Source organism: Echiichthys vipera (assembly GCF_963691815.1).
Source record: "Echiichthys vipera genome assembly, chromosome: 8".
In the NCBI taxonomy this organism is placed as follows: domain Eukaryota; kingdom Metazoa; phylum Chordata; class Actinopteri; order Perciformes; family Trachinidae; genus Echiichthys; species Echiichthys vipera.
In genome coordinates this window covers 12,402,994-12,424,380 of record NC_139833.1, presented here as the reverse complement: position 1 = coordinate 12,424,380, position 21,387 = coordinate 12,402,994, and the positions used below count along the sequence as shown (strand labels likewise).

General features: G+C 42.0%; 2 protein-coding genes across 4 annotated transcripts; one reads left to right on the top strand and one right to left on the bottom strand.

Annotated features, from left to right (window-relative positions):
• The first annotated feature begins 248 nt into the window (after positions 1-248).
• On the top strand, positions 249-8,509 carry foxj2 (forkhead box J2). 2 transcript variants are annotated; one of them, XM_083918120.1, is made up of 10 exons: positions 249-485; positions 767-1,128; positions 1,285-1,359; positions 1,477-1,569; positions 4,174-4,332; positions 4,406-4,877; positions 4,968-5,111; positions 5,226-5,327; positions 6,073-6,414; positions 8,052-8,509. In XM_083918120.1, exons 2-10 carry the CDS (start codon positions 793-795, stop codon positions 8,162-8,164), a joined length of 1,836 nt encoding a protein of 611 aa, XP_083774246.1. In that variant the 5' UTR covers positions 249-485; positions 767-792; the 3' UTR covers positions 8,165-8,509. The 2 variants fall into 2 exon arrangements, with proteins under 2 accessions (XP_083774246.1, XP_083774245.1); XM_083918119.1 differs by having other exon boundaries at positions 714-1,128.
• Positions 8,510-8,626: 117 nt separating this feature from the next.
• On the bottom strand, positions 8,627-19,180 carry epn1a (epsin 1a). 2 transcript variants are annotated; one of them, XM_083918117.1, is made up of 11 exons: positions 19,035-19,180; positions 18,608-18,709; positions 18,102-18,260; positions 17,609-17,737; positions 17,153-17,282; positions 16,880-17,037; positions 15,203-15,286; positions 13,768-14,056; positions 13,032-13,193; positions 12,546-12,788; positions 8,627-10,503 (listed from the first exon to the last, which is right to left on the bottom strand). In XM_083918117.1, the coding sequence occupies exons 2-11, from the start codon at positions 18,674-18,676 to the stop codon at positions 10,037-10,039; spliced, it is 1,890 nt and encodes a 629-aa protein (XP_083774243.1). In that variant the 5' UTR covers positions 18,677-18,709; positions 19,035-19,180; the 3' UTR covers positions 8,627-10,036. The 2 variants fall into 2 exon arrangements, with proteins under 2 accessions (XP_083774243.1, XP_083774244.1); XM_083918118.1 differs by having other exon boundaries at positions 17,162-17,282.
• Between the last annotated feature and the right edge of the window lie 2,207 nt (positions 19,181-21,387).

Below are 21,387 nucleotides of genomic sequence, written 5' to 3'. Positions count from 1 at the left end.
TGTTCATGTTTCTGAATCAAACCCTCATGGCTCATTTCATAGTCCGGGGCCTCCTGGGTCACAACAGTTTGAGGCGAAACGTACAGTTTTACCCTCTTTATTGATATCCTCATGAGAACAAACTCCCACTTCAAGCTGTGAGAAGCTGAAGAGGAGGGACCAGCTCACAGAGGCGGGTGCAAAGAGTGATGTCACAAAGAGGGAGGGGTGAGTGACATAATTCTGGTATAGTCAGAAAGGGAGGGGAAGCAGAGAAGGAAAGAAAAAGGAAGCTCTCCGATAAGTTTTTGTGTGTATTCCTCCAAAGTTACACAGACTTTCTCAAAGCAAAAGGTATGACTGGAGGCGTTGTGGGGATCAACATGCTGACGACAGAGATCTGAACACAAGGACGGACACCGGTTTGTCAGCATTTGTGTACAGCTGATGACAACATCAAATATTAACACTTTTTCAGGCCTTAGGCCTCGAGTGGCTATAAAGAGGTAAGCAAAGTCACTCTACTTCCTCAGAAAATAGAAAGTGTAGGTGGAATTGTCACACCTTTGTGCTGTCACATTCATGTAATGTCCTTGCTTGTGAGTGGATAGTTTCCAAAGCAGCACAAAGTGTGTGAACTTGCTGGGTGGAAGTACAGGAGCAGGACGGTTGACAGTGTTACATTACAGGCAGGAGGGATCTACTAAAGCATTTCTCTGTGTTTGTTGCTACAGTGTCCAAAGTAAAAGGCTGTGTTGATCCAGGGCCTCCTCTTCTGATCCCTCAGACCCTGGACAGAGAGAAAGAGAGACAATGTCCTCTGAATTGGACTCCAGTCTCACCAGTATTGACTGGCTGCCTCAGCTGGGAATCAGCAGCCTGCGCTCGGGGAAAGACAGAGGAGGAGGAGGAGGAGGAGGAGGCGAGAGGGACAAGAAAAGAGACAGAGGGAGGGAGAGAGGAGACTTTCTACCTTCCTTGCCGGACCCCTCCCCTTCTAACTACAAAGGAAAACCCCCTCACAGCTATGCCACGCTCATTGCCATGGCAATAGCAGCTGCACCTGAGAGGAAGTTGAGTTTGAATGACATCTACACCTGGATAAGTGACATGTTCCCCTACTACGTCAGGGCTGGCCGTGGATGGAAAGTAAGCTTCAATGCAGAACAACAACATGTCAGTGTATCATAATAGTAATTACATACAAAGTACACATAGATGGTTTGGTGATTTGTAACAAATTTTAATAAAATTTGCAACACTGACTGATGAAGGACTTCTTTCATCACTTTTTGTCCTTAACAGAACTCCATTCGCCATAATCTGTCCCTTAATAAATGCTTCAGGAAAGTACCTCGGCCACAGAATGACCCCGGCAAGGTGAGCAAATGTTTATATACCTACAATGCTTTTTATTTTTTAAGAATTTGCGTCATGTGAGATGTTGAAATGATTGCTTAAAAGAGCGTAAAGCTTGAAACTATACTGTATTTGTAGGGTTCCTATTGGACGATGGATGGGCCTGCAGAGGTGAACCAAGTGAGGGCGCCTAAACGTCCCTATCCAGAGGAGGAAGAGGAGAGGCCGGATGTATGTTGTTTAATATCACTCTCATGTGATCAACTATCAAACCTGTATTGATACAAATGTCAAATACCCAAAAAAAACACATGAAGCAGATCTGGCATTTCCCCATATTTTTGTTTTTACTACAATCCATTTATGTGACAGCTGTAACTACTAGTTTCAAATAGCAAATTAAGATTTTAAATAATTAAATTAAAACTCATTAGTTAACACTTAACACTTCGGAGGGGCCAGGTTTCAGCGGCACATTATATTCCTGATACCTGTTTATCTGCTTTAACGTCATCATGATACTGGTTTTGCTTTTATTTGTCCAGGTCTTGAGAATACATCTATCTCTGAGATTTCTATATCCACCATAATAAGATAATGAATGAAACTTAATGCTCTTACACTGAAAATTCAAAACCAGCGTGTCTCTGCAGAAACAATGTCCTGGTTGCTCTTAATAATCTGCAAACCTTGCTGTCAACAATTTTAATGGAGCTACTTTATATTATGACTGGGCAATATGATGATATACAGTGCCTTGCGAAAGTATTCGGCCCCCTTGAACCTTTCAACATTTCGCCACATTTCAGGCTTCAAACATAAAGATATAAAAGTTTAATTTTTTGTCAAGAATCAACAACAAGTAGGACACAATCGTGAAGTGGAACGAAATTTATTGGATACTTTAAACTTTTTTAACAAATAAAAAACTGAAAAGTGGCCCCTTTACTTTCAGTGCAGCAAACTCACTCCAGAAGTTCAGTGAGGATCTTTGAATGATCCAATGTTGTCCTAAATGACTGATGATGATAAATAGAATGCACCTGTGTGTAATCAAGTCTCCGTATAAATGCACCTACTCTTTGATAGTCTCAGGGTTCTGTTTAAAGCGCAGAGAGAACCATGAAGACAAAGGAACACACCAGGCTGGTCCGAGATACTGTTGTGGAGAAGTTTAAAGCCGGATTTGGATACAAAAAGATTTCCCAAGCTTTAAACATCTCTAGGAGCACTGTGCAAGCAATTATATTGAAATGGAAGGAGTATCAGACCACTGCAAATCTACCAAGACCCGGCCGTCCCTCCAAACTTTCATCTCAAACAAGGAGAAGACTGATTAGAGATGCAGCCAAGAGGCCCATGATCACTCTGGATGAACTGCAGATAACTACAGCTGAGGTGGGAGAGTCTGTCCATAGGACAACAATCAGTCGTGCACTGCACAAATCTGGCCTTTATGGAAGAGTGGCAAGAAGAAAGCCATTTCTCAAAGATATCCATAAAAAGTCTCGTTTAAAGTTTGCCACAAGCCACCTGGGAGACACACCAAACATGTGGAAGAAGGTGCTCTGGTCAGATGAAACCAAAGTCGAACTTTTTGGCCACAATGCAAAACGATATGTTTGGCGTAAAAGCAACACAGCTCATCACCCTGAACACACCATCCCCACTGTCAAACATGGTGGTGGCAGCATCATGGTTTGGGCCTGCTTTTCTTCAGCACAGACAGGGAAGATGGCTACAATTGATGGGAAGATGGATGGAGCCAAATACAGGACCATTCTGGAAGAAAACCTGTTGGAGTCTGCAAAAGTCCTGAGACTGGGACGGAGATTTATCTTCCAACAGGACAATGATCCAAAACATAAAGCCAAATCTACAATGGAATGGTTCACAAATAGACATATCCAGGTGTTAGAATGGCCAAGTCAAAGTCCAGACCTGAATCCAATCGAGAATCTGTGGAAAGAGCTAAAGACTGCTGTTCACAAACGCTCTCCATCCAACCTCACTGAGCTCGAGCTGTTTTGCAAGGAAGAATGGGCAAGAATTCCAGTCTCTCGATGTGCAAAACTGATAGAGACATACCCCAAGCGACTTGCAGCTGTAATTGCAGCAAAAGGTGGCGCTACAAAGTATTAGCGCAAGGGGGCCGAATAATATTGCACGCCCCACTTTTCAGTTTTTTATTTGTTAAAGTTTAAAGTATCCAATAAATTTCGTTCCACTTCACGATTGTGTCCTACTTGTTGTTGATTCTTGACAAAAAATTAAACTTTTATATCTTTATGTTTGAAGCCTGAAATGTGGCGAAATGTTGAAAGGTTCAAGGGGGCCGAATACTTTCGCAAGGCACTGTACATATTGTCAAAACAGCAATAACATGTCTATTGTATATATTCTATATGGTTTCTATTGTTATGTTAAAGAACCAGTAGGCAAATTGCATTACGACAATGTTTACGCCTTTACGACACTTTAGGTTCTGATCCTTGCATGTTTGGTTCATTTTGCACGAAAGTTTTTATATTATAGAGTAGAAAAATTGACTTTTTAGAAGATAAATAGAAGATTTGGGCCATATGGCTCAATACTCCCTTTTATAAAGAAAGTTTTAATATGAAAATATTTAACATTTATTTTGAGGATTAGTCCGCATTCACTTACATTGTATTGAGGTTGAGAAATCTCAAAACCAAGGCAAATAAAAGCATGGCTACATAAAAAAAAAGTGTATATATATATATATTGGGTGAATCAACCCTTTAACTTGAGTAATGCTACTTTAACTTTACCTTTTACAGCGTCTCAAATCGTAACGGTGTGCTGTTACAGGTTCCTCAAGCAGCGGTGACACGAGCCGAGAGACGAGCCTCTCCTCATCAAACACAACCGCCCTCCCACACAGACCACCAGCATCTCAACACAGAGCCACTGGGAGCCCTCCAGCAGCAGCCTCCCCACTTTGCCTCCCTCTCTCCTCCCCCATGCAAGGTAGAGTCTCTTTCTTCCGTCTTTATCACCCTCGGGTTGTCAACATCTAATCTAAAATATTTTATCTTAACAGCAACCGTCACCCTACACGCCAAACCCGGTGCCCACTCACCCTATGCATCACCCATCTCTCTCTCCTCCACCTGCTGCCTCCATGTCTTCCATCAATGCCATCCCACCTCACCATCCACCCGGCCCCACTTATTCCAACCCCGCTGCCTCTGCTACACCTCTATCTGCTGCCAATATGTCTTCTCCAGCAGCTTCCTCTTTCTCCGACGGCACTTTTTCCTTTCCTAGTAATTCATTGTCTCTTCCCACTTTTTCGTGCGCTCCTAACCCAGTGCCTGTTTGCACCGTGTCAGGACCCACTCACTCCCCTGCATGTGCTGTCCCTTCATCTGTTGCTGCCCCTCCTGTTGTATCATTAAACTCCTCCACTGATCCTCCGCTGCGTTTCACCTTCGATGAGATGAACCTACCAGACTTGTACGCATCTTTCAAGTCTCTCTTCAAGACCATGCGAGAAAGGGGAGGCTCACAGTGTGAGTACCATGTGTGTCCATTTACTCTGCAAAGTATGCGTAATACACATAAACAGCTTGAATGAATGACTTCTCCTGCGTTCTTTTCAGCGGATGTTGCTCCCCTGATTGTTGTGAACAATGACACTACCCCTCTTCACACTCCGACCCTGCTACCAATGTCTCCTCACCCTGCACCTTTACCTGCTGCACCACCTGCACACGCTCCTGAGACAGAGCGCATTCCACAATACAGTGAGTCTCATATTAACTTATCGACCCCAGAAATGCTTGGATTGTACTTAAAAGTAGCAACATAACACAGGAACGATCAGTGCTTTCTAAAGTTCCTTTCCTTCCTTCCTTTAGCGGTGCCAGCTGACTGGTTCAGTAGCCCAGATTCTCTGAAGGAGAGCTTCCGCATCGCCAGCAATCTGAACTGGGCAAACATAGACCTCTCTGGTCACCCAGGTCTGTGCCGTTTACCAGTGTTTTGCTCAAAGGGCCGCTTCACCCAAATCACAAAATAACATGTCTTCTCACTTCCCTCTGGGGGTTGTTTGGCTGTTATCTGCTGAAGTTTTGAGATATCCGTTACTCTGTTTCATTTACACATCACGTTATACGTTTGTGAAGCATGAGACAAGAGACAATTAGTCAGTTGATCGACATAAAATTCTTTGGCAATTATTTTTGAATAATGGATTAATGACTCTCCCAAGCAAAACGCCCAAATATTCTAGTCCCAGCTTCTCAAATATGAACATTTGATGCTTTGATGTTATCACATGTGATAGTTAACTAAAATCTTTGGGTTTTTCACCATGAGCTACTGTCATTTACAGCCAAATGAATGATTGATTAATAGAGAAAGTAGTTAGCAGATTGTTCAATCATGAAAATAATTGTTTGTTGCAGCCTGGGATGATATAACACCATCCAAACATTGAACTGTAATGTTTCTTAATGCAGTGGCCACCTTACATATTTGTGTGGAGGGTTAAATCTCTTAAAACTATTTCAACAGATACACTATCTAGGCTTTACATAGGAGTAAGTGAGAAAATGTTTTTACAAAGACTTTACTATGTAATTAGTGGCAGACAATCAATATGATTATTTAGATATTTGCAAAATAATAGAAATGCCAACTAAGTGCATCACCTGTATTTCTTTGCCTGTCTTTATAACTCTTTTTGTTCACTTGTGTCACCAGACCTGCTGGAGAGCGTGCGACTGGCGGAGAACTGCGACTGGGCCCTGGACCCTGCACTCTTCACTTCCCTCTGCGACTCCCTGAACCGCTTCTTCACTCAGAAAGGCATGATCACCTCCGGAAATAACTCCCCACTCGCCCTCGGTGTACCTCACACCTTACAGGTCCCCTCATTCCCCTCTAATCCACCTCCTACTCTCGCCAGCCTCACACACCCCTCACCCCTCCCTTACTCCCCTATAGTTCACCCTGCCAGTGGAGTGCAGCCGCCCCGGAGGGCTCTGCACATGCAGGGACAGGGCCTTCAGAGACCGCACCTAACACAACCTGCAAACACAACCGGTAAGACCTAAACATAGTATTCAAAAAGCTGTTTTAATCCGTCTAAGTTTTTCCCATTGACTGACATGGTGAAAGAGATTTCTGTAAATCATTGGATAATTTTTTTTCTAGCTTCACAATCCCCTGCAAAATGACTCATGTTCATGTCAGAATTCAGAATTTGAAACTTTAACCTCCAATAAAATAAAAACTAGCCTGGTACAAAATAATTCACCCCCTTCAGTGTTGTCATGGAGATATGACCTAAACATATAGACTAGAATGTTTTTGTACCAGGCCTTAAACAGGTATACTTATGCTGTGAAAACGGCCTGTTTAACATGGGGGTCAATGAGAAACTCCTCTATTGTGCAAACTATATAAAACTGGTCAGGATTTCCATATCTTCCACATCTGCACTCTTGCTGTCTCTGAACTGTCAGAATTGCAGCAGGAGAATGACTGTGGCGACATTTTCTACCTAGTGACATCACAACTGTACAGAAGTCCTGACTGCTCGTTTAAAGACACAACTCAGGAGGATCTTCAACAAACATTGCATCTCTGTGTATTTCAAACCCAGTAACACACTCAGACAGAGACTAGTACACCCCAAGGACAGAACACCACACACCCACAAAAGCAATCTGGTTTATGCTGTCCAATGCAACGAGGAATGCAAAGATCTCTACACTGGAGAAACAAAACAACCACTGCATAAACGCATGGCCCTACACAGGAGAGCTGACTCCTCAGGCCTGGACTCCGCTGTCCACTTACATCTCAAGGAGAAAGCCCACTCCTTAGATGACAACAATGTCCACATCCTGGACAAAGAGGACAGATGGTTTGAAAGAGGAGTAAAATAAAATAAAAGAAGCCATCGCTAAACAGAGGAGGAGGTCTGAGACACCACTTATGTCCAATTTACAAAGCTGCCCTTTCATCCCTTTCCAGGAGATTCAACAATCTAACCTCAAAGAACAACTGTTCACATAAGGCCTCCTGTGACTCCAACGACTGTCGTCAAGACTCAATAGAGAACTAACGAAGTCGAAACCAACTTCCCACCAACGACTGCCACTCTAACGACGGTCGTTTACTCAGTAGAGCACTCACGAAGTCCAAACCTACTTCCCACCAAGGACTGTCACTCTAACGACGGTCGTTGGCACTTGGAGCACACAGGGTTCCAGTGACATCATCGGCCTTGTGAGAGGTTAAATACCTGGATCTCCACACCAGTTAATTGGACCAGTCCCAGCCCGGTCCTGGTCCAGTCCCAGTCTGGTCAGATGCGTACATGAACTGATGAAGCCTTTTGGATGAGAGGTGAAACGGCTTCCTAGACAAATAACCAAGTCCAGTTGCTTTTGACTGAAATTGCTTTGGAGATAACGATGACCTGGACAAATGAGAACATTCACGGGTTTAAAGACAGTTTCTGAACACGAGCTGTGTGCATTTCTAATTTCACAAGACATGGAGATCACCTTCTACAATATGGGACCTTTAAGTCAGACTTAGCAAAAATGTGAACATATCGTTTAAGCTTCTTAGCTTTTTGCCTGGAATGGTAGATGCAGTTTGTTGTAAAACAGAGGTTAATAAAATAATAAATCATTTTAATAATTTCTCCCTTCCTCCACTTGTTTCAGCTGGGATGCAGCCTCAGTCTATGACACAGCGACAGCGTCCTCCAATAAAGAGTCTGCACAGCAACAGTGAGGAGATCCAGGATGACTTTGACTGGGATTCTCTGCTCGGTTGACCCTCGCTGTCTGTGCGGAGGGAGAAACGAACAGAACTTTCCAGAGTAACGTGGCTCTTCACAGCCGTCTTCACTCAACTCTATGCAGAGGCTGCCTCACTTATTCTGAAGCTTCTCTGATTGGGAGAGCAAGTCTGGGATCAACGTTGTCACATATGACTGAATGCTGTATTTCAAGGTTTAAATAGTTGTATGTTTCTTCACCTGTATTCAAATTCATATGCTGAAATAACAGTTTTCTTCTGCAGGTATTTTGCAAGGTGTTTTTTTCTGTTAGATTTTAGAAATTAAGATCATTAAAATGTTCACTAATAAAAATAAAGTGTACATTTTGTCTTGTCACATTATGGTTCCCTGCAGTAGTTTAAATTAAGCACACATGGGATATAGACAATAACTACAGAGCACACATGAAACAAGTCAAACACACATCCTGTGTTTTTGTTTTATTTCATAAATTCCTTTTGATTTTTTTTCCATTTTACTTTTCAAATGTGAATGTTCACAGTCATCACCACACAAAATTCAACCTTGCCCGATAAAAGAGATATTCTTCTTGTTGATATAAAACAATAAATTCATCAAACTAAATTAAAAGAACAGCATGGAGCATGTCTTCAAGTCCCATTTTTTTCTTCCTTTCATTCATTGAAATGACTGTCTTTTTTTTTTTTTAAAGAAGCATCAGTAGAGTACCTCTTACCCCAAAGGAAAGAGGGATGAAACAGGTGGACAGTGGTGCTTTGGGACACCTGGACACCAGGGATCCCATAAGAAATGTGATTGGAGAAAAAACTAATGCTTCTGATTAACAAAAGTTTGAAATATGATTGGCAGAGAAAAGTGTGACCCTTATAATACCTCATTTGAAATCCCAACATTACATAGTATTAATACAAGTGACAATTTTTAAAAACAAAAATAATGGATGTCATTTCTTCCTTTGAGTCACTGAAATAAGATTGGACACAGGAAAAATGGAGACAGACATTGTTACATATACACAGAAACAGGCATTTGCACTATTGCATACTCACAAATGAGCATTCATATTCTCATTCGCACATTGCTGCAAACTCACACATTCAGCAAACATCCCATCATATGCCCCCATCAGACCACCGATGTCAGAGCTCTCTTTAGTTTTCCACAATAGTAAGGGGAAAAATATAAGCATTTGATTGAAATGGCATCATCGTGTGATTTTCCTTGTTTATTTGTTCCCAAAAAATTGGGAAAAAATAAATTACATTTAACATTAAATTAAAAGTGAAAAGTTGAAAGAATTTGACCACATTGTGCCTGAAATGTTAAGGTTTTTCAGTCCGTATCTCAGTCTGGAGTTCATTAAAATCATCCTTCATGCACTCGTTTCATTTCAGTGATTCAGTGTTTGTCTTTATTCTTGAGGGAGAGAAGAGGAAGAGGCAGGTTTCTCTGCTCAGTTTGTTAGTGGCTATGTCTCCCTCTCCCTCATTCTCTCTCTCAGTGCAGTTATATTAGAGTGACACTACGGAAAAAGCCTCCTGCTCTCACAGACTTACCTTCATCTCAAGACAGGACTGAAAACAAACAACATGAAGAACGATACAGAACAGGATTAAAACAAAATAAATAGATCTCTATTTCCCGCCCACAAACAACCCGTACTGAAATGAAGGGAACTAAATGTGGAAAATTATTCTGAAATGAAATAATGCTTTTGAAGGAAAAGATAAACATAATTTTTGACTTTTTGTTTTTTTCTTTAAATATAGAGATGTACACATTTTTCTTTTTGGACACAAATTGTGTTGAGGGGGATGAATGAAGGGGGCAGCAGGTACGACAGAGGAGGTTGAAACAGGTGAGCCAAGTAGTGGTGACATTTCCTCAAAGAAGAAAAGGGTTGGTGCTCGCTCCCGTCGTTCCCCCGCCTCCCATTGATCCTCCTGCCCCCATCACTCCTCCTGTTCCAGTGGGCCCACCCAAAATCAGCTGAGGAGGTACTGCCCCTCCGGGCCCCAACAGGGACGAGCCCGGGGGTGCCATAGGTGAGAGCCCGCTGTAGGGCATGCCCATGGGGCTGGCCTGCATCATGCCCATGCCCATTCCTGGAGCCCCCATACCCACACTCATTGGGCCCATACCCATTCCTGGTTGCACCATGCCCAGCATGGGATTGGGAGGCACAGGACTGGCACGGAGGCCGCTCAGGCCAAGTGATGAGGGCTGAGGTGAGATTGAGGACATGGGTGGAGCAACACCGAAAGGGTTGGAGGAGGCAGGTATTGGAGAAACCCCCCTACTGGAAATGGTGCTGCCTGGAGTTACTGCCATGCCAGGAGCAGGAGATGAGCCTGAGGGTCAAAAGAGACAGTTAGACAAGAGAAAAACAACACAATAAGAGTCACTTAATATCTGCCAGCTCATTATCAGAGTTCCTTTTCCATGACTTTTCCAGGACATGTAAAAGTGATGATCTAGCTGGCATGACAGACAGGGATTGCGGCAATGAACGAATGTTCCTCACAGTGGAAATCAGACTTAAAAGACACGTTGTCTAAAACTATAATAAAAGCATCTCTTACATGCTTACAAAAAGAGCCAGCAAAAGGATCTGACAACTGCTTTATTTTTCTTATCTGCAATCCGAGATTCAAATGTATTCCTGGCAGCTTTAGTTGGAACGTCACTCGTACATAAACCAATCGCTGTCTAACTTTTCAACCGGGGTAACAACTTCGACACAACACCGGCAAATAAACCTGAAACCTCCAGCTCAGACCAGACTGTCAATACAGAGAGGAAACACACCGCCATCATAGCTGTCAGCCGTTGACAGGTACATGCTATCAAATAACAGAAACTAATGAAAGATGTATTCTACACTTACCATTCTGATACGTCTGCTAGTCGCTGATTTTAGTGCACAACATGTTCCTCGTCTGAGTCTGGGTCTGACTGACACCGGGTTCAGGACGTCAAAACTATAACTTAGTCGAAGATCGCCAACGCTAGCTCCATGGGCAGGCAGCTTGGGCTCGGTGTTCGTCCAAACACCTGTGAAGAATTTACACCTGCCATACCACAGGTTGGCAATCTCATGTCTGCTGCCTCATGTCTGAAGCCGGCTTGAACATGTAGGCCTATGGCTGATTCTCTTCGATGTGTTTAGTCATCTTGAGACGTGCCCGTCGATCTCCGAAGCTACGGCGACCAAGCGGAAAACTCAGCAGAGGGCGGGGCGAAAAATACTCGTCAATAAACCTACGTCACCATTTGAGCTTTAATATAATCTTGAACATACTAACTCTTACCCATAGCTCTTTCAGATGACAATGTTATCCCTTCGAGTGTTCTCATAGACTCAGAACTCATTCTCAGCTAAAGGAAAATCCGAGAATGTTGAAATAGTTTTCCAGGACTGGAAACAGGAGGTTTTCACTTCTTTTTTTCCATTCACATTTTATGGACTGAATGATTAGCATATTCATTGATAATTAAAACAATTGTACTTAATATTATTTATTAACAAATAACAAAGTGTACATTAGCAGCAAGTGAAATAAAACAGATATGCAAACAGATATTTAAAAATGTAATATAAAACCCTAACAGGTGTTGCAAACAGAATTTAAGTGACTAGATCGCTGGAACTGTATTGCTGTGTATGATATTAAATAAAAAAAAGACATGTCTGGATGGGAATGCTGGATCTGCCTCTTTCATCCGATATCGGATACAGATAATTAGTCAATATCGGAGCCAGGCGCTAACATGGAGTGGGACGGGGTTTATGACCTTTCCTGCAGCCAGGGGGCAAGCCATCCATCTTTATATACAGTCTATGGTTGCCACCCTAGAACAATTTGTTGCCATGGATTCTCATTGCCAGTTATTACATATTTTAAGAGAAACTCTTTCCTGTAAATGATTCACTTTCCCCATCGTTCAACAAAACAGGTTGTCTGACATTTTCACTTTTTCTTGTTGAAGCTACTGAAAGTTCCTTGTACAGCATACCTTACATTGTATGGGTTTTTATAGCTGCAGTTACAAAGCTTTAATTTAATGCAACAGAAAGTCTCTTTGGAGTGTTCAGAGGAACCAAGTTCGTTCCAGCCAAATTTTGTTGTGTTGCATTGTGGTTCAAGACATTTAATTAGATCTTTTTAGAATGTAATTTATTTAAATGCTCTTTTTCTACCAGCTGTATTTTATTATTGATATGAACATAGCTGATGATGATAATCTTAAGACTTTGTGTGGCTACATGGCTCTACCTAAAAAGGCAAAATACTTACCAGGAATAGGGTATGACTGTTTGTCTGCTTACGAAAGTAAAGTATGAGCTTAAGAAGTGCAGTTACACACAGTTAACACAATCGCTGTAACTAACCTGTGTTCTGGAGGAAGGGGTTGTGTGCTGAAGAAGAAGAGATGGAAGGAGGCGGCGGCTGTTTGGGTTTGGGTTTAGACGACACCAGAGAATCAAGATCCACCAGTGCTGCGTTAGGGCCGAGGAAGGACTCAGGAGTCTTACGAACAGGGAGTGAAGAACCAAGAGATGACAGGTCAAAGGGCACCGGGGAGCCTGTACTGTCACAGCCTGTTGCTGGGGACCCTCGTCGCTCTGGGTCTCCTGAAGAGGACATGACGGAGGAATAGAAAGTGAACCAGAATAGAAAAAACGTTCTTTCATTATAACAAAACAGAATATTTGACTGCATTACCAAAAGATACTAGAGGAGATGAAATGTAGGACAAGACAACTGTTGAGTGCATGCAATTGAGAAATCAGTGTGTAGTCTATGAACATCACTTTAAAAGTGCGTACCAGTACCTCAGTGTTTCTGAGTCCATGTAGCTTTAAGTGTGAATGTACCTGTGCCGTTTGTGTGTTTGGCGGTGCCACTCCAGATGTCGGAGGTGATAGGGTCAGAGGCAGGGACACCGTCCCCTGCCCAGGGGTCTACTGGCCCCCCCGAGGAGGACGTGCTGGGTGGCACTGGGGGGCCCCAGGGGTCGGCACTGGGGGGGGTCACGGCTACAGGGGAGGGGAGGAGACGCAGTGGACGGGAGGGTTAACAACACGTTACAGGTACAATCCACAATAAGGAGGGAGCAGGAAGCTGGGCTGGGTTCCAACACTGGTGTTTCTCTCCTTGACCTCTGCAGTCCCACCAACTTGACAGGTGAGAGCAGATTTTCTAAAGCCCTGCACCATGTTACTTTCACCTATTTGATATCTGCAGCTCAGTGGAGGTAAAGGAGAGATGATAAGCAGCTACCCCATACATTAAAAAAGCACAAGGGTAAGAGAAGAGACAGCTCTGGTTGAGACACAGCCAGTCCTGAGTAGAAACAAGAGGATAAAAATCCCTGGTTTAGACACAGAGGGAGAATGGATTTAGCATGCTTGCTTTCCTCATTACAAACTGAAAGCATGTAAGTGTATGGGAAGATATGGCAGACAGAAAATGTAACAGGGTTGTAATGAAGACAGGAAATGGAACAGTGGAGTGAGGAGGAGTAAAGGTCGACAGGTCTTCACATCCTCTTTCATCCTCAGAGCAGGAAACTGCTGATGGCACTCAGTGAACAGTGTTGGAGCTGCTTACCGGAGCTCCCCCAGGGGTCGACGTTGTTAACTCTGTTGGACGTCTCTCCCCAGGGGTCTGGAGGAGGGGCTATAGTAGGCGGGGCTCCCCCACCCCAGGGGTCAGTGTTTGTAGGAGATGTGGGTGATGCTACCCCCCATGGGTCTGAGGGGGCTGCACCCCACGGACCTGAGGCAGCAGGTGCTGGAACTGTGGGTGGAGGTGAGGGCCCGGCGGAGCCCACAGTGGCAGCGGCAGCGGCAGCAGGGGCTCCCCAGGGGTCCACAGCACTCAGCTCCATCAAAGCGCCCTGTGCAAGAGAATATATTATAGATTAATGTAAGAACAGCTGTATTCAAGAAAAAAATCTAAGGGCACCTTCACCCTACGAAGGGATGTGCTCCGTGACATCTCACTGATTCGCCTATCGATGCAGAAGTTACTTTATCTATAGCGCGGAAAACGCTGTGGTTTTGAAAAAGAAACCTCACCTATGGTGCAGTGCACAATATAGCCAACAGTTGGCAGCCAAGTACAACCCACATTACACCAACAGTGCATGTCTCAATTCAAAACATTAGAAACACAATATTTTATTTTACTTTTATGATCTGTGGGCCAGGATTTCAGGTGTTGTGCGATCACTGTTTTACAGAATAACTAAGAACAGCTGTTTTAAATTCTGCATAGGACACGGTCATTATTCAAAAATCAACATGTATTGCCATATTTATAATTTCGGGACCACCGTATTGTGGTACATACTGTATCGTGAGGTCACAGGTAATACCCAGCCCTAACCCCACAATGCTGAGGTTAGATGATGGTGTTGTGATAAGAGTTCATTCATAAAAATAAGAAGTAGGAGACAAAATTAAAAACCAGACAATTAAATCAAATAGACGGTCAAATAAATTAGATTGAAATCAATACATTATAAGTTCCTTGTCTGTGCAGTGTGAATATTACTTGATAAAACTGCCACAATATTCCTTATTTTGTATTCTGCACTATGAAAAGAGATGTTTACAGTCAAATAACACCTGCAATCATCCAGAGACACTGTTTCTGCAGATATTTCAGTCCCCAGATCAAGACTGAATCGCCAGTTACTAACTTAAAAAAATCTTCAGAATGTGAGCTCACAGGCATCTTCATCAAAATATACAGAATTCTGAAATTTTTACACTGACACATCTGATGAGCTACGTTAAATTGATATACAACTTAAGCCACTTTGACATTATTTGTACACAGGGACAGGTTTTACATATGGAGAAATGGTGATGCAATATTTATTAATTATTTAACATGCTATTGCTACGAATAAATTACCAATTCTTTTTGAAACGTCTTAGTGATTTAATCTTTCATGTGGCTAATTTCATGGGACAGACAAAGCTCGAGGAGGTAATGCCAGGAGAGTGAGAGATATACCGAACATGTTAGACTATACCTCCTCAGGTTTAGTCTTCTCCCTCCTGCTCTCTTCAAGGGCCATCTGCAGTCTCAGGTCATCACCTCTGCGCAGTCGCTCCTCCTGTCAATCACACACACTGTGACGTCAGCAACCTGAGACACACAACCTTGGAAAGCACATCACAGGTACAGATTTAGGATCAGTCCAAAATTAAAGTCTTCATTGTTGGGAGTGGAAATTGAAAACCTGATCTTTAATCTTTTCCTACAGTAAATAGAAAATTAACTCTGATCAACCAATCCCTGCATTATTTGCAAGAGTTTGCAAGTTTGTCTGATGCTCACAGTATTTTGACAAAACCATCATCACCATTAAATCAAACAAATGCTTGTTTCACACAAACTGTTGTGGTGAGGTTTAGACATGGATAGGATGTGAATCCCCATAGCAGAAAACTGAATTTTAGATGCAGTTTCAACCAACAGCAGCACTTAAGGGGCGGGGGCTTCTATAAAAGCAGCTGTGATAAATTCTCTTGCAAATATGCTGCTATTTTAAATATTCCACACAAACTGGTTTTAATCTGTTTGTGCAGCTCATGATTTACTTTTCCTCACAGTGTTTAGTGTGAATTAGGAATACCATCCAGCCTACCTGGAGCACAAAAAGTTACAATAAAAAAAAAAAAGAGAAAGTCAGCAAAGTCAGAAAAACACTGGCTAATGTATAAGGAAACAAGCCGTCTCTGCTATAGAACTGAGTAAGTCTTATACTTAGTGTCTCTACACAACAGTAACTGTACTGCATTATCCTTAAAGATCCTGCATTGGTTTAAAGTACAAACCAGTGAAAAGGTACAGTAGGTGAAGGACTCTAACCACTTGCATACAACGGAGAACACGTTTCTCCACTTAGTGCACATAATACAAGGCAGTTACAACAGCAGAAGACTACAAGTATGGAAAAGAGTGCATTTCAAATCAAGACTACGGTCGAAAGCATGCTATCAGAGAGAGAGAGACAGGGAGGAGAAAATAATCAATGCTTACAAACCACTCAGTGTTTAATTTAGTCAATTATGATATTTGCCAATGCCATGCAAAATTACCAATGAAATTAGAGTTAATCTTTGGGTGCTCACTTTTGCAATGTTTTTTTTTTCTAAAAACCTACATTACACACTTTTTATAAATGCAAGCACCATAAAAGATTGTGACACTGTGCAGCAAAGTAGATTATCTCAACCAAATTACTTTAGTCTGATGCAAATTTGTATCTGGAAGAAAATGACACATGACAAATACCAGAATAATTTCATTTTCTTGATTGATCAATACTTGATGTGTGTTTGAGAAATTCCAATTGACAGAAAGACAGATAGTTGATGACTGGATGACCAGCCAGCTGGGCACACTCTCTGCCCCTGACCTTTTGCTGCATCTCTTTGCTGAGTGTTAGTGCATAGCGTAGCTCTGCGTCCTCCAGAGGGTCCTTGCTAGTCTGGGGGAGGTCAGGCGTTACATGGTGAGAGCAAAGCTAGGTGTATGTAGTGAATAGTATCAGTAATACAATATCCCTCTGTGTACACAGGTGCTGCAACAGACTGTACAAATTGCAAACGTAGTTGTAGTTAGTTAAAGTTATGCTTCAATCCTGATCTTAGAGAGCAGTAATGTAGTTGTGACTGCCCTGAAAAATTATGCTTTGTGTTACCTGCTCTGCCTCTTCTTTGCTCATGGCCAAAGCAAGCTGGAGCTGCAGATCTTCCTCTCCAGTGCTCTGTGGCCAGGCCTGCTCAGGGTCTGCCCCTCCAGAGTGGGAGCCCACTGACAGGCTGCCCCCCAGGCTGGGGGCTGAGGGAGCTGAGGAGGCTGGAGCAGAAACATAAAAGCATACACATCTCTCAGTGCCTTTTATGTCCACCAACTGTTCAGAGTGTAATACTGTAACTTTGAGCATTGGTTGAATCTTTTAAAACATCTGTACCCATCTCACCGCTGGAGGTCTGTGCCATCTTCTCTTTGGTTTTGAGGGCGTGGATCCTCTCCTCTCTTAGTCTCTCTTCATCTTTCAGCAGTGTCACAAGCTGTTTGGCTTTCTCTCGCACATTGACGCCCTAGTAAAGTACAGGTATAAGCACACAATTACATGCTGCAAATAAAGTGTAGTTTATAATGTTAAATATTACTTTAACAGACACACATTTAATTATTAATGTTGTTCTAACAATGTACACCCTCAGTTATCAACAATAAAACCCATAAAAACTTTAGCGGCTGTCTTTGTTTGCATAAGAGGTCAGAAAGTCATTGTAAAATGTCCTTGAATGACACACAAGCAGCATGTTTGACAAAGCGTGCCTGCATTCCACAAAGTTGGACCTTACTCGCTAATCACTTTAACTTTCATAGCTGCTTTGTGGGCATGGGTGTGTTTGTGTACCTGGTCTTTGCCGTCCCTGTCTATGTATTGAAAATCCTTGAGTGTCTGGACTGCGTAGATGTTCTCTCTGCACTGTTGGGCAACACGTTCTGAACCCGTCTTGATCAGGTACTCCATAAGAGTCATAGCCTGGTGAAAATACAAGTCACAACCAATGAGCAACTGGGGAAAAGGTCTGGATAGTGAGGTAGTAGATATGAAAATATTAAAGCAGTTCACAAGCTACAATTATTTCCCCTATTAGGTTCCACATCCATCCACACACACAGCTATAAAGTGTAGGAATGGGAATCCCTAAATGACACACAATGTGAAAATTACAACAAAATCATGAAAATTACAATGAGGAATATGTAATATTCAAGCTGCACCTGAAATCACTCTCCTGCTTACTCCTATAATATCGGCCGACCGTTGTGTCTGTCTTGCTCTAATACATACTCTGATATATCGCCACAACAATTATTCCCAACTTCAACAAAGACACACAAACCTTGTACACATGTCTCCAGTTCTTTCCGTGGTCATTGAGGCGCTTCCATACCATGCTCATGATTTCCGAGAAGGCCACAACATTGTAGGTCAGATCAGCAATCTCTGACATCAGAGAGCTGCTGGGGCCCCATGGGTCATTTGATGTCGCCTCTCTAACCTGGACAAAGACACAGCAAGGGACAAACTTAAAACGATCCTCCATACAAACAGTCCGTGATAAGAATAATTTTTGGCCATTACTTTGTGACCATTTAAATGGTGCACAGTGTTCTGAGTAACAATGCAAACTCAATCACAGCAGAAGACAGAGAGAGGCAAACTAATGAACGGATATGATTAGATTAGCTCATATTATGCATAATGAGGGGAAAGAGAGAGAAGGTTCTTCAAAGAAATATGAGATTATCAGCAGCTACATTATGGGCTACATTTAAGCCATGGACATATGGGGGTCTGTGGGCGTAAAAAGAAGAAGAAGAAAAGCCATAAAAGCAGAGGGACAACCTTGATTTCAGCCTCTGAATAGTTGTGGACGATGTTCTTTACTTGTCGCCGTAGCGATGAGGTCGACATGGCAACGGTCTGGCCGTCGAGTTCTGGTGCAATCTGAACAGCAGATGGAGAAGAAGGATTGTAAAATATAGTTAATGCAAAACAAACAGTGGCGTGACAAAGAACATTGTTATTTCAAACAAAGCCAATCAAATGAGACTTAATTAAAAGAGTCAATACTACGTAAAAAAGAAGCAAGATGAGAAAGGGTTAAAAAGACTGGAATTGATGTATGCAAGAACAAGAGACTGGGTGAAAGAGTGGCAGACCTTGAGAAGAGAACAATAAACGTGCGAAAGATGGTGTCTGTACGAGACAGAAATCTTGACTTATGTGACTGCTGGTATCGAAGGAGGAAGAGAGACAGGGCCATGCACACCTGTTACACAAGAACGATGCAGAATAAGGGTCTCTCCTCTTGGTATCTTTTTGTTTTTCTGGCTTGTGCCACTCATTCACGGAGTGCAATGTCTCAGTTTGTCTGATTCTTCCTGTGGCAACATTGGGTCCCAAAACCTCAGGCGTAGGGAGATGAAAACTATGGAGCAAGATTGAGATTAAAACATTAAAAAAAAAAAAAAATCCATACTCACTGAGAAATTAGTGCTAAACAAACAGCAGACAACAGAACAGACAAGAACAAGCTCGATGCTAGGGCTTATTCCGAAGAGGACAAAGCAGGTATTCAGCAACAAGATCACAGGACTTATTGCTGATCCACACTGTGAGATACAACACATTAGTTATACTTCATCTTACTTGAGTCAAGCCATAAAATCCTTTTTATTCTCTTAAAAATGGGCAGGTAGTATTAAGAAACTATTCCTGAACCGAAGGGTGGAAAAAAACAACCTTGTGTCGTTCCAAATACATCCCAAAATAAAATCAGTCGTTCAAATTAATTGTAGCATTGGGTTTCACAAAGAGCCACGCGTTTTAGGGACAACACAAGTGGTTCAATTTTCAAGCTTGTGATTCACTCAGTAATTATTTCACATTTTAAACATTTTCAGGCAACCTTTTTCCTTCTATCAGGGTAAAGCTTTGCAATTGTATCTCTGAAGAGAAACTGAATTTGGAAACCTGCTGCCTGCTACATAATAATATCAATTTACTTGATTTCAAATAATAAAATCCCTTATCATGACACTGATTAGACTATAAACTGATATGAAACTTCTCTAACCAGGCTGTAACCTGTAGATTGAGAGTTTACCTGGAATGGATCGTTAAAAACACTCCAACAATGTGGGTAAAGAAAGTCAGAGGCCATAATAGTAGCAAGACTTTTAAACTAACAGATGGTATGCAAACAGGAACTTAAAGCAAAAGACTTGTCGGGTCCTTAAGTGACTTGTCGGGTCCTTACAGCTGTGAAAACAATGTGTTACTCCTATCAGCTATCAACACAAGGTCCAGTGTAGAGTTAGCCTGTTATCAGCAAAGACTGATGATTGACAAGTGGAAAAGAAACATTGTCTGGTGCAACAAATGATGGTTTCTGTGATGCCACACTCACTAGTAGCAGGGTCACAACTTGACATAAACATCACAGGCCCATCCTGTCTGCTGCTGGTGGTGGTGGTGGTGTAATGGCATGCAAAGAATGATTTCGTGGCACAATATTGGATCCCTGTGTACCTACTGAGCATTGTTTTCTATTTGATTGCTTACACAGCAGACTGAACAATTGTTGCTGACCAGATGCATCCTTTCACTGGCACAATCTGCATTTTCTCACCAAATACATCTCAGCCCATGTCACAAAGCAAAAGAGGAGGGCAATAAAGCAAAAGCTATCTGAGACTGACATTAGACGTAGCCTAATCGATCGATCTACAGACATAATCATTTTGTTGCCAGTATATATAAAAGCTCTTTATAAATGTTTTAAGAGCTAACCATAACCTTTTCTATATATATATAAACCCTAATTATATCATTGTTTGAGTTTGTACGTGTCCTTCTCTTTAGATGCACTGAATAGAAAGAGGAGAAGTTTGAGCAAGAAACTGTGCTATTCCTCTCATGCCCAGCCCCAGCAGTCCTTCTTGCATACTACACTCAAACACAATAGTGACAATAGTGAAGTATGCAGACTGACCTCTACACCATGAACTCTGATACGCATGGGAATGTGCAATTGTTTATAATTCTTTTAATACTTTTAATGTATTTATTCTGGTTTACACAATGTAGAGAAATGCACTTTAGCCAATTTTCTTAGTCTTAAATAAACAAACTGTTTTCAACAAACACATTTACATAAATTAAGTAAATAGCAACAATAACATTTTTGGGGAGCATATGCATATGACTCTTTGATCTGTTTTTTTAAATATACCTTGGTAAACCAGTGATATGACAAATATGCTAAAGACACAACTGTGCGGTGTACTTTTAAGGTGTTTAATTAAGTCTGACACATATTATATAGCATGGCAGGGTTTAGGTAGTAGGTCAGTAGATAAATATTAGACCATGTTGCATAACTGAACTTAAGGCAAGGATTGCAAAAGCCAGTACTAAAGACTCCTGAAGCTCTGTACCAAAGTTCAGACACACAAACTAATCTTTGATAAGGGATATAACATGCACTTTGTATCTCAGGTTGACTCAAATTTCCCCACAATATCTGACACTTTGAGGAAAAGGTTTTCATTAACTAAAGTTTAAATGATGCTTCTCTGAAACACAAGAGGGGCGGAAAGTACACAGTCACTGCATTGTCT